Source organism: Berghia stephanieae, chromosome 10 (genome assembly GCF_034508935.2).
Source record: "Berghia stephanieae isolate SIO BIC M18660-M18661 chromosome 10, UCSD_Bste_1.3, whole genome shotgun sequence".
Lineage (NCBI taxonomy): Eukaryota > Metazoa > Mollusca > Gastropoda > Nudibranchia > Aeolidiidae > Berghia > Berghia stephanieae.
This window is the reverse complement of record NC_088369.1, coordinates 40,999,394-41,011,893: the sequence shown is the minus strand read 5'-3', so window position 1 is coordinate 41,011,893 and position 12,500 is coordinate 40,999,394. Positions and strand designations below refer to the sequence as shown.

General features: G+C 37.9%; 1 protein-coding gene and 1 long non-coding RNA gene across 2 annotated transcripts in view; one reads left to right on the top strand and one right to left on the bottom strand.

Annotated features, from left to right (window-relative positions):
- The window catches only part of LOC144981145 (uncharacterized), a 108,794-nt gene that overhangs the window by 54,283 nt on the left and 42,011 nt on the right, over positions 1-12,500 (top strand). The gene's annotated exons all lie outside the window — the stretch shown is intronic.
- Positions 10,344-12,500, bottom strand: part of LOC144955941 (programmed cell death protein 10-A-like) — a 9,351-nt gene continuing 7,194 nt past the window's right edge. The window contains exons 6-7 of the mRNA XM_078886202.1: positions 11,436-11,535; positions 10,344-10,529 (exon numbers count right to left, since the gene is read on the bottom strand). Of these exons, the coding sequence (XP_078742328.1) occupies positions 10,344-10,529; positions 11,436-11,535 (286 nt within the window). The remainder of the gene's footprint in view (positions 10,530-11,435; positions 11,536-12,500) is intronic.

Sequence of the window (12,500 nt, the reverse complement as noted above, 5' to 3'; positions counted from 1 at the left end):
TTGAGCTTTTATATAGCGCAATATCCACTAAAATGTGCTCAAAGCGCTTTACAGGGGGTCCCTGGTCAACAGCAACATTTAACATGTAGGACAGGACATGGCTGACGCCTGTCAGGCGATATTACAATTTTTCGGACAAAGACAACGCTGTTAACGGCCAGGTACTCATTTTACACCTGAGTACGGTGAGAGAATGTGAGTAAAGAGCCTTTTCCAAGGACCCAACTATGCGCCGAGCGAGCGAGGCTCGAACCCAGGACCTTCCGATCCGAAAGCGAGTGTCATACCACTAGACCACATAGCCGCACAATCAGGTACGATGCTGGAATTTGGTGAGAATCAATCGTTAAATGAAGGAGATTTGGCTGTAAGATACTTATCGTCACTGAAGATGTCACGTAGTGTCAAAATACTTTGTGCGGCTATGTGGTCTAGTGGTATGACACTCGCTTTCGGATCGGAAGGTCCTGGGTTCGAGCCTCGCTCGCTCGGCGCATATTTGAGTGCTTGGAAAAGGCTCTTTACTCACATTCTCTCACCGTACTCAGGTGTAAAATGAGTACCTGGCCGTTAACAGCGTTGTCTTTGTCCGAAAAATTGTAATATCGCCTGACAGGCGTCATGTCCCGTCCTACATGTTAAATGTTGCTGTTGACCAGGGACCCCTTGTAAAGCGCTTTGAGCACATTTTAGTGGATATTGCGCTATATAAAATCTCAACAAAAAAAATTTACTATTCAGTTACATCCCAAATGGAATGAGATTGAGTTTTTATAGAGAATGTGTAATGTTACCTTGTAGGCAGACTTTATGGACACCGTGTATTATGATGGAAAAGGCACGCCCACTTTGAAGCAGTTGGATAATCCATTGGCACTTTTGGTCTTCACAAAGGAAGAGCGGGCAATTAGTTAAAAAATTCAGTTAAACACTATATTCCATGTTTTTTATGGGTTTTTTTTTTTTTATTATTTGGTTGTTTTTTTCTAGGTTTTTATTTTGGTGGATGGGGGGGGGGGGGGGGGGGGGGTGTTGTTTGCTTTATTTTGTGGGATTTTTTTTTTGACTGTTTTGTTTGTGTTTTCTTCTTGTTTTTTCTTTCTTTTTTTTTGCCTTAAGAAAACATGTAAAATTACTTAGCCCTCCCATCTTTAAGGCAGAGACGAAAGAGAGGTGCCCCTTACAGGGTTAAACAAAATAGCCCCTAGTTTTAATCAAAATAACAACGATGCACTTTGGAAGCACTCCCGTGTTTACTTTACCCTCGGAGATAATTACCAAATGTCAATCACACATTCATCTATCTTCTTGTTTATTAATATTTAATATTTGATTAAGTTTAATATTTAATATCAATATTTAATAATTTAATACTTTTTAAATAGTCTTCAATATTAATTTATTTGTTTTGTAATCTTATCAATTAAGTGACAGTTTTAACTATTTCATTGTGTTGACATTATTCATATAAAGCGCGGCTCTGGTTATGAAACCGCTCCTTGTTTATATATACATCATAATATTTGCATTATATTTTTTTTTATCTTATTGTGTAAATTATAACAAGTCTGTACAAAACAATTCCTTTTTGGGATCCAATAAAGTATTATTATTATTATTATTATTATTATTATTATTATTATTATTATTATTATTATTATTATTATTATTATTATTATTATTATTATTATTATTATTATTATTATTATTATTATTATTATCTATTTTTTCAAAGGACAGTAGTTGATACATGAAACAGTTTGAAATGTATAACCAAAGATTTCAAACGTATAAAATCTCTTCCAAAATTTCATGACCAGGATGGCCCATAACTTAAAATATGTATTTAATGAATAAGTTTTAAATTGTTATATTTTTGTATTACTCATGATGTGTATTTAAAAAACTAGAGCTTTTTAATGTGCGGCTATGTGGTCTAGTGGTATGACACTCGCTTTCGGATCGGAAGGTCCTGGGTTCGAGCCTCGCTCGCTCGGCGCATAGTTGAGTCCTTGGAAAAGGCTCTTTACTCACATTCTCTCACCGTACTCAGGTGTAAAATGAGTACCTGGCCGTTAACAGCTTTGTCTTTGTCCGAAAAATTGTAAAATCGCCTAACATGTCCCGTCCTACATGTTAAATGTTGCTGTTTACCAGGGACCCCTTGTAAAGCGCTTTGAGCACATTTAGTGGATATTGCGCTATATAAAGCTCATTAATATATATATATATATATATATATATATATATATATATATATATAGAGAGAGAGAGAGAGAGAGAGAGAGCAATATCCACTAAACGTGCTCAAAGCGCTTTACATGGGATCCATGACCAACAGCAATAGGTAACATTAAAAAGTAATAATAATAATAAAGAGGAGTCAATTGTAAAAACGTAAACGTTCATAACATTCATTATGTCTCGTTCTCGACTTGCACATAACATTCATTATGTCTCGTTCTCGACTTGCACATAACATTCATTATGTCTCGTTCTCGACTTGCACATTACATTCATTATATTATGTCTCGTTCTAGACTTGCACATAACATTCATTATGTCTCGTTCTCGACTTGCACATTACATTCATTATGTCTCGTTCTCGACTTGCACATAACATTCATAATGTCTCGTTCTCGACTTGCACATTACATTCATAATGTCTCGTTCTCGACTTGCAACTTTTTAAAGGTCGACCTCGCAGGTCTCAAGTTTGAGAGTAACTTTAACCCTCTCCTTACCGCCCATAAGAAAATCGTCACATTCGTTACGATGCATCCAATAATTTTCTCATTCTGATTTCTTTTGTTATAGTTAAGATATTAAAAAACTCGACATTTTGTTGCAGAGCTCATTTTTGTGAATAGGATATAGAATATAGGACCCATTCGTTACTATATGTTTGAAAAATATATCGTTGTGTTGGGTGAGTATGCTTTCGGGTATAATTCTAAAAATAGCTGGTAAGGAGAGGGTTAATAAAAAAAAGAAGAAAATGAAAAGAGGAGGCAGCTGTGGAAACTTAAACGCCTGGGCTGGTGACGTTTGTAATCGATATTATATAAATCAATACTCGACTACTCATTGATATTGGTAAACCAAGTATATTATTATTATTATAATTTTATTGACAATTAATTATAACTAGAATCCCTTTGTAGAATGTCGATGAGTATATTACAATAAGCCCTGGAGCGAAGAAGGGAAGGAGGGGGGGGGGGAGGGGAACAAAGAAGTCACATCAAAGGTGTTGATTTGAATATTGGATGATAACAGATAATTAGCCAGTACATCTTTTGCACTCGTGGAAAAATACGTATTTGGTTTAACTCACTCAACCCTAACACCGACTATATCTGTAGTTTACCCGGGGTTACTAAACTTTTACCCCATGCCTATTTATTACATTTTTCTGAGACAAATTATAGATAGAATGCGCTTGGCCAAGGAGTTCACAACATTGCCATCCGGAAGTATAACGGACCAACACACAAACTCTGTGTAACCATGAACTTTTATAGTCTGGTTAATACAGTTTAGTGAGAACAACTCACAAACGCGGATGGCAAAAACAATAACAAAGGCCAGAGTGACGTCATCTGCATACTATCTATAGGCGTAGTATCAAAGCTAATGTTTTTAGGTTTTTACATGTTAATGGTAGTTGAATAAAACGATCTATGTACATGCTCATTTTTAATACATTTCTTCCAATTTTGAAAAGTAGCAAAAATCTCTAGGTTTGAATGAGTTAAGAAATTTGCCAAAAATCTAACAAGTCCCTCAAAGATCGATCCAATTAAATGATTCCCATCTCTGAGGCGAATTTCCTGAACGACTTGTCATTTAAATCGGTCGATATTTGAACCAGTTTTCTGTACAAATGTTTACATTAAAAAACCCATAGAAAACACTCCCTAATCCCGCCCCCCCCCCCCCCCCAAAAAAAAAAAAAAAAAAAAACAAAAAAAAAAAAAAAACAGTGAGCTTTTATATAGCGCAATATCCACTAAACGTACTCAAAGCGGGGTCCCTGACCGACAGCAACTCGTAACATGTAGAACGAGACATGAAGTCTATTAGGCGATAATACAATTTTTTTCCCCGGCAGAGACAACACTGTTAACTGCCAGGTACTCATTTTACACTTGAGTACGGTTAGAGAATGTTAGTAAAGGGCCTTTTCCAAGGCATGACTGACTCAACTATGCGCCGAGCGAGGCTCGAACCCAGGACTTTCCGATCCGAGAGCGAGTAGTATACCCCTAGACCACATAGCCTCACAAAAATACGTCATTTTTTCGGAGAACGCTAGTCAATTGGTTAATCAAAGGCACTAGAGTGCGGCTATGTGGTCTAGTGCTATGACACTCGCTTTCGGATCGGAAGGTCCTGGGTTCGAGCCTCGCTCGGCGCATAGTTGAGTCCTTGGAAAAGACTCTTTACTCACATTCTTTCACCGTACTCAGGTGTAAAATGAGTACCTGGCTGTTAACAGCGTTGTCTTTGTCCGAAAAATTGTAATATCGCCTAACAGGCGGCATGTCCCGTCCTACATGTTAAATGTTGTTGTTGACCAGGGACCCCTTGTAAAGCGCTTTGAGCACATTTAGTGGATATTGCGCTATATAAAAGCTCCATTAAAAAAAAACAAACATGATTATTTCAAGATTTGAACAAATGTGTATGAAAGGCGCCAGACAAAACAAGAAAGAAAAATACAAGAAATAAAACAGTCTACAAAATTCATCCACAACGACTGGGGAGGGAGACTGGGTCTTTTTTGGGATGGTTTTTTACTCTTCTTCTATTTTTCTTTCTTGCTATATCTGACACCTTTCATACACACTTGTTCAGATCTTTATCTTACACCGGTGTCTGCTCCTTAATTTCTTAATTGGATATAAGTATTTGGCCTGGGATGATTTAATATTGAATTCTCGTTTGTCCTGTTTGTTCATGTTCGAAAAGTTAAATGGCATATGTTAAATATATATATATATGTATATATGATCTCTTTACCTTTTGCTCAACCTCTCTCTCTCTCTCTCTCTCTCTCTCTCTCTCTCCCTCCCCCCCTCTCTCTCTCCCTCTCTCTCTCCCCTCTCTCTCCCTCTCTCTCTCTCCCCTCTCTCTCCCTCTCTCTCTCCCCCCTCTCTCTCTCTCCTCTCTCTCCCCCCTCTCTCTCTCCTCTCTCTCTCCCTCTCTCTCTCTCTCTCCCTCTCTCTCTCTCCCACCCCCTCTCTCTCTCCTCTCTCTCTCCCCTCTCTCTCTCCCTCTCTCTCTCCCTCTCTCTCTCTCCCTCTCTCTCCTCTCTCACTCCCCCTCTCTCTCTCCCTCTCTCTCTCTTCCTCCCCCTCTCTCTCCTCTCTCTCTTCCTCTCTCTCTCCCTCCTCCCTCTCTCTCTCCCTCTCTCTCCCTCTCTCTCTCCCTCCCCCCTCTCTCCTCTCTCTCCCTCTCTCTCTCTCCATCTCTCTCTCCCTCTCTCTCTCTCCCCCTCTCTCTCTCCCCTCTCTCTCTCCCTCTCTCTCTCTCCCTCCCCCCTCTCTCTCCTCTCTCTCTCCCTCTCTCTTCCTCCCCCCTCTCTCTCCCTCCCCCATCTCTCTCTCTCCTCTCTCTCTCCTCTCTCTCTCTCCTCTCTCTCTCTCTCTCCCTCTCTCTCTCCTCTCTCTCTCTTTCTCTCTCCCTCTCTCTCCCTCTCTCTCTCTCTCTCTCTCTCTCTCTCTCTCTCTCTCTTTCTCTCTTTCCTCGAGGTCGACTGATTTATTTGGGATGTTTTTTTTCCTTGTATTTTTCTTTCTTGATATGTCTGACATCTTTCATACACACTTTTTCAGAACTTTATCTTACACCGGTGCCTGCTCCTTAATTTCTTAATTTTATATAATCAAATTTGACACCAGATATATGATTTAATCATTGGTCAGACGTCACCAAGTCAAGTAGACAATAAGGTTCAGCAGTCGTGACGTCACTTCCTTCGTAATGACGCATAGTAACTTTATAATTATCGGAACAATTTGCGGACGCCCTTATGAAATACTTCCCCGACTAGTGTAGCCAGAGGAGAAAAACAATACAAATCTGATCATGTTTTGACTTTTATACATTTTGATCACATGACATATGAAAAAGTTCTAGCCAGCATGAAGAATAAAAAGTACCGAGTTTCTTTGTTTAGAACCGAACTGTTGGTTGCTGGGCGGACGTGACATCAGACTATTGAATCCTATTAGAGGTCAAAGAATAAACTATCAGTCTGAGGTGTTTCTTTTTTACGAAACCCGCCGAAACCCGCCGAGTCCTGGCAATATCTGACAAAGGTATGGGAAGTAGGCAACAGTGGGGAGTGAACCTGGGACTCAGGGAAGTGTACACCAGTAGGGAGTGGCCCTAAGACTATGGGTTTCAGCGAGTTTTGGAAACAAGGAAATACTTTTTTTTTTTTTCGAAACCCGCCTTTTGTAATCAGTAGGCTGAAAAAATGTTAAATTGCGGTTATGTGGTCTAGTATTATGACACTCACTTTCGGATCGGAAACTCCAGGGTTCGATTCCCGCTCTCAGCCGCGCATAGTTGAGTCCCTGGGAAAGACTCTTTACTCACATTCTCTCACAGTACTCAGATGTAAAATGAGTTCCTGCCGTTAACAGCGTTCGTCGTCTCTGTCGGAAAAATTAAATTGTATTATCGCTTAACAGGCGTCATGTCTCGTTCTTTATGTTACGTGTGACTGTTGGTCGGGGACCCTTTGTAAATCGCTCCGAGCACGTTGAGTGAATATTGCGCTATATAAAAGCTCAATTATATTTTTTGTTGAATTTTTTTTTTTAATTTGGCAAATCGTGTGTTTTTCATGAGGTCACAATGAGCTGTCAATTTTATTAACCTTATAAATCCGGAACTTACTCTAAGCAGGATTTTTTTTATTGCGCATTTACATAGCGCAATTTCCACTATACCTGATCAAAGTGCTTTGCCGACAGTTGTACTTAACATGTACGACGAGACATGACGCCTGTCATGCGATACAGTATCACCAATATTTCCCCTGACAGAGACAACGCTGTCAACAGCGAGGTACCTATTTTACACCTGAATATGGTGAGATATTGTGGGTAAAGAGCCTTTTCCAATGACTCGACTATGCGCTGTTCATACAGGAAGACCACATAGCCGCACCAAAAATAAAAAATAAAAAATACAGGGTTTTATGGCAGCAAGCGTATCGTGTCAACGGGCTTTATTGAATCAAAACTGCCGGGGAGCTCTCGGGTTTGGCGTTGTCTGTGTTGGAAATAATCGTAATACGTGGTCTTGTGCTATGACACTGGTCTTCGGATCGGAAGGTTCTGGGCTCGAGTCCCGCTCTGATCGGCGCATAGTTGAGTCATTGGAAAGGGCCTGGCCGTTTACATCGTTATCTCTGTCAGTAAAAAAAAAGGTAATATTAATATTGCCTAATGGGCGTCATGTTTCGTCTCGTCTTACAAGTTAAGCGTTGCTGTTGGCTAGGGACCTCTTGTAAAGCGCTTTGAGCACGTTTCGTGGATATTGCGTTTTTTAAATCCTTAATTAAAAATAAATCACAACATTTTGGCTTCTTTCACAGTAATCGATTTTTTAAATTAACCAGTAGATTTTTGACCAATCAAAACATGAAATTTGTGACACACCTTCACACGTACTCGGACAAATAATATAGTTGGTTGTTTATAAACAGTAACGTGAATGAAATCGACCTCTCTGTGATCATTGTTATTGTTTTTATACCACGAAATGAGTGATTAATTTCCAACTCACAAAGCTATGTTTGTGTGAAACGTTTGTGCGGCGATGTGTTCTTGTGGTATGGACACTCGCTTTCGGGTCGGAAGGTCCCAGGTTCGAGCCTCATTCAGCGTATAGTTGAGTCCTTGGAAAAGTCTCTTTACTAACATTCTCTTGACGTACCAAGTGTAAAATAAGTAACTGGCCGTTAACAGCATTGTCTCTGTCGGAAGAAAAAAAAAATGAATATCGCCGAACACAAGTCATGACTCGTTCTACATGTTACGCGTTGCTGTTAGTCAGGGACCCTTTGTAAAGCACTTTTAGCAAGTTTAGCAGATATTGCCCTGTATAAAAGCTCAAGTTTTTTGGGTTAAAAAAAAGATATTTTTAAAGTAACCCAAATTTGTCAGTGTGATTTTTAAAAATACAATGGAGCTGAATCAAATGCCTTCGTCCTCATCCTCTCTTCTTCAATTTTTGTGTTGCAGAACGCCAACGAGGGTTCACAGCAAAAACTCGTACCCTTGTGAAAAATAATAGCCATTAAATCGTCCCAACTAACGGTAACATCTGTGGTATAATTGTAGCACGTCTGATTGGTAATCAGGAGGTCTGAGGTTCGATCCCGAATCGTTCTTGTGTTTGTCTTTCCTGTTTTGTCTGCCTGTTTCATACAAACTTTTTCGGATCTGTAGACGTTTAGAGTCTGGTTGATAATATTTATTGAAAACTAGTTAGCAAAAAAAAAAAGAAAAAGAACAGGGTGATAATTATGAATATAATATCCTCAAAACTATAACTTCTGATTTTTTTAAACAACTAATAAACAAAAAGGAATATAACAGCTTTAAAACTATAACTTCTGATTTCTAAGACAACCAATAAACAAAGAGGAATATAACGGCTTTAAAACTATAACTTCTATTTTTTAACGAATAAACAGAAATAAATAAAACAGTTTCAAAATGAAAACTTTTGATTAAAAAGAAAAAAATGAATCAACAAAAATGAATACAACACAAAAGACCAAAAAAAACCAAACACGAAACGTTTTTAAAATGTTTACTGTTGACTGACGAAGCGTTATGAGCAACCAAACGTTTTTGTAATGTTTACTGTTGACTGACGAAGCGTTATGAGCAACCAAACGTTTTTGTAATGTTTACTGTTGACTGACGAAGCGTTATGAGCAACCAAACGTTTTTAAAATGTTTACTGTTGACTGACGAAGGGCTATGAGCAACCAAACGTTTTTTAATGTTTACTGTTGACTGACGAAGCGTTATGAGCAACCAAACGTTTTTGTAATGTTTACTGTTGACTGACGAAGCGTTATGAGCAACCAAACGTTTTTAAAATGTTTACTGTTGACTGACGAAGCGTTATGAGCAACCAAACGTTTTTGTAATGTTTACTGTTGACTGACGAAGCGTTATGAGCAACCAAACGTTTTTGTAATGTTTACTGTTGACTGACGAAGCGTTATGAGCAACCAAACGTTTTTAAAATGTTTACTGTTGACTGACGAAGCGTTATGAGCAACCAAACGTTTTTAAAATGTTTACTGTTGACTGACGAAGGGTTATGAGCAACCAAACGTTTTTACTGTTTACTGTTGACTGTGGAAGGCTTATGAGCAACCAAACGTTTTTTAATGTTTACTGTTGACTGGCGAAGGGTTATGAGCAACCAAAAGTTTTTAATGTTTACTGTTGATCTGACGAAGGGTTATGAGCAACCAAAAGTTTTTAATGTTTACTGTTGATCTGACGAAGGGTTATGAGCAACCAAAAGTTTTTTAATGTTTACTGTTGACTGACGAAGCGTTATGAGCAACCAAACGCTTTTTTAATGTTTACTGTTGGCTGACGAAGGGTTAAGAGCAACCAAAAGTTTTTTAATGTTTACTGTTGACTGACGAAGCGTTATGAGCAACCAAAAGTTTTTTAATGTTTACTGTTGGCTGACGAAGGATTATGAGCAACCCCCCCCCCCCCCCCAAAAAAAAAAAAAAGGTTAAAGAAAAAGAAAAGTTCAGTGTTTGATATTTTGTTCTTTTTTGAAGCCGCTATATTCATTTGTTTATTCCTTTCTCTTTCTTTAAAAAAAAATATCAGAAGTTATAACTTTGTGTCAGGATAATTTCGTTGTTATGTCAATCTATGACAAGGACCCAGATCTTCCAACTCATGCAGTCCATAGAGCCGGAGTTTATCCCAGTTTCTATAGCGTGACACGGACAATAGCAATTTCTTGCTAGCCTTTGTATAGGGCGCTACTTTATCACAAAGTTCTTTCCGCCAGATCAAACAGACCCAGCTACCCATTCACTGCTGGGTGGACGGGGGGGGGGGGGGGGGGGGGGAGGGGGGGATCAGATCGATGTCGGTCCCTTTGCTTGTGAAGCGAGTGCTCTACCAACTGAGCTATCGAGACCCCCCTCCCCTCCCCGAGCTATCGACACCCCCCCCTCCCCACCCCCTCTCAAGACAAGGCTCCAGGCGAATGTGGAACCTGTACGAGGTTGTAATAATTCCTTATCGTACAGTCTCTGCAGGTTTTACATTTTATGCTGGAACAAACTCTTCGCCGTGTTGTCCTTGGTAGAGTTTTGCCCGCAAGAGACGTGCAAGGAACGTTCTTTTACAAACAAATCTCAGCTTTCCGTGGTGTGACACAGTTACCTTTCTGACTCCTAGGACCCTGGTTTGAGTCGGTTGGGATGGCGCAATGTTGAGCTCTTTGAACAGTGACTGGAGGAAAGGGGTGGGGGTGGGAGGGAGGGAGACTATTTGGGTGTTTTGCTTTGTTTTGCTTTGTTTGTTGTTTTTTTGTTGTTGTTTTTTTTTTTGGGGGGGGGGGGGGGGGGGGGTGGTATGTTTTTTGTGGATAAATTTTCTTTTATTTGTTTAGTTGGGTTATTTTTGGGGGGTTGGGGAAGTGGGGGAGGTGTTTGTTTTTTTGTTTTTATTTGTCTTTTCTTTAAACATTAAGCATATCGATAAGTTCGCCGCATTTATTGCGTTATCTCATTCATCTGTAGTGTTTCATTCATCCTGTTTTGTTGATAAAGGGGAAACCCGAAACGTTCATTTGATCTCTTTTTGTAATTAAATTGAAGCTTACAATCAATTTCACATTATTATTTATTTCTACGAGCTTCGAGCAGCAACATTTACATTACCAATAATATTATTATTATGTGACGTCGGATTATAAATCATTAAATTTCACACAAAAATTGATTCTTCAAAAAGAAGCATTATTTAGTCTGAGTGTTTGTGAACCTGTCGTTTATTCAAAGATGACGACATTTGAATTGATTGAAGGGTCTAGAATAAAAGATTTCTTACACAATACTCTTCAACAGTCGTAACGTCACTTCCTTCCTAATGTCGCATGGTAACTTAGTAACACTGGCTCTAAACTATCGGAACAATGGCGGATGCCCGTATGAAATATTTCTCCGGCGAGCATAAAACCGTATCCAGAGGGAAAAAAACATAAATTTGATCATGTTTTGACTTTTACACATTCTGATCACAAGGCATATGAAAAGTTCTAGCCAGTATGAAGAATAAAAAGTAATGATTTTCTTTGTTTAGAACCAAGATGGCCGCCGTTGACTACTGAATCCAATTGCGTTTTGGAATTCGAACTTTGTTTCCTAACGGGCACTCGCAAGCTTGTGCAGCGATTGGGAACACGTCAGGAATTCCAAAAGGCAAGAATCGTTTGTAATTGTGTTGCTTATCAGACCTGCAAATAGGTACACGTGGGGTTTGATTATATATATATTTATATATATATATATATTATATATATATATATATATATATATATATATATATATATATATCTATATATATATATATATATATATATATAGATATATATATAATATATATATATATATATATATATATATATATATATACTATTAAGGATTACGCCGACTGAAGGCGTGTAAAGAGACACAGAAACGAACGTTTTGGCCACAAAAAATGTGAGTGACAATTTGTATTCTATATATATATATATATATATATATATATATATATATATATATATATATATATATATATATATATATGTATATATATATATATATATATATATATATATATGTATATATATATATATATATATATATATATATATATATATATATATATATATATATATATATGAGTGTTAGTGGGTACTTGTAGGTACGAAAGTGCTCGATAATGGTGGTTAGAGCTAATATATAATGTAATTTTTCACTCACATTTTTTTGCCGAGACGGCTCGTTTCTGTGTCCACAGAACACAGAAACGAGTCGTCTCGGCAAAAAAATGTGAGTGAAAATTTACATTATATATATATATATATATATATATATATATATATATATATATAATATATATATATATATATAATATATATATGTATGAAATAATAGTCGTCACATTTTATATAAAGGTAAAAAGTCCTTCAAAGACACTGGACCCATGAACCTGGAGTTTATCTTATCCCGATTTCTATAGATAGAATGCTGATGACGTCACGCAATGACCTACTTTAGTTCCGGATGGCAAAAGAACTTGGCTGGCTTGTAAACATGATGTGAAACAAGCTCTAGTCCAATTTTTAAACGTGAAAACGTGCCAAATAACTGCATAATCATCGGATGCACTAGAAGACAGGTCGAGATGGAGTCAAAATGTTCAGGTTACCATCCA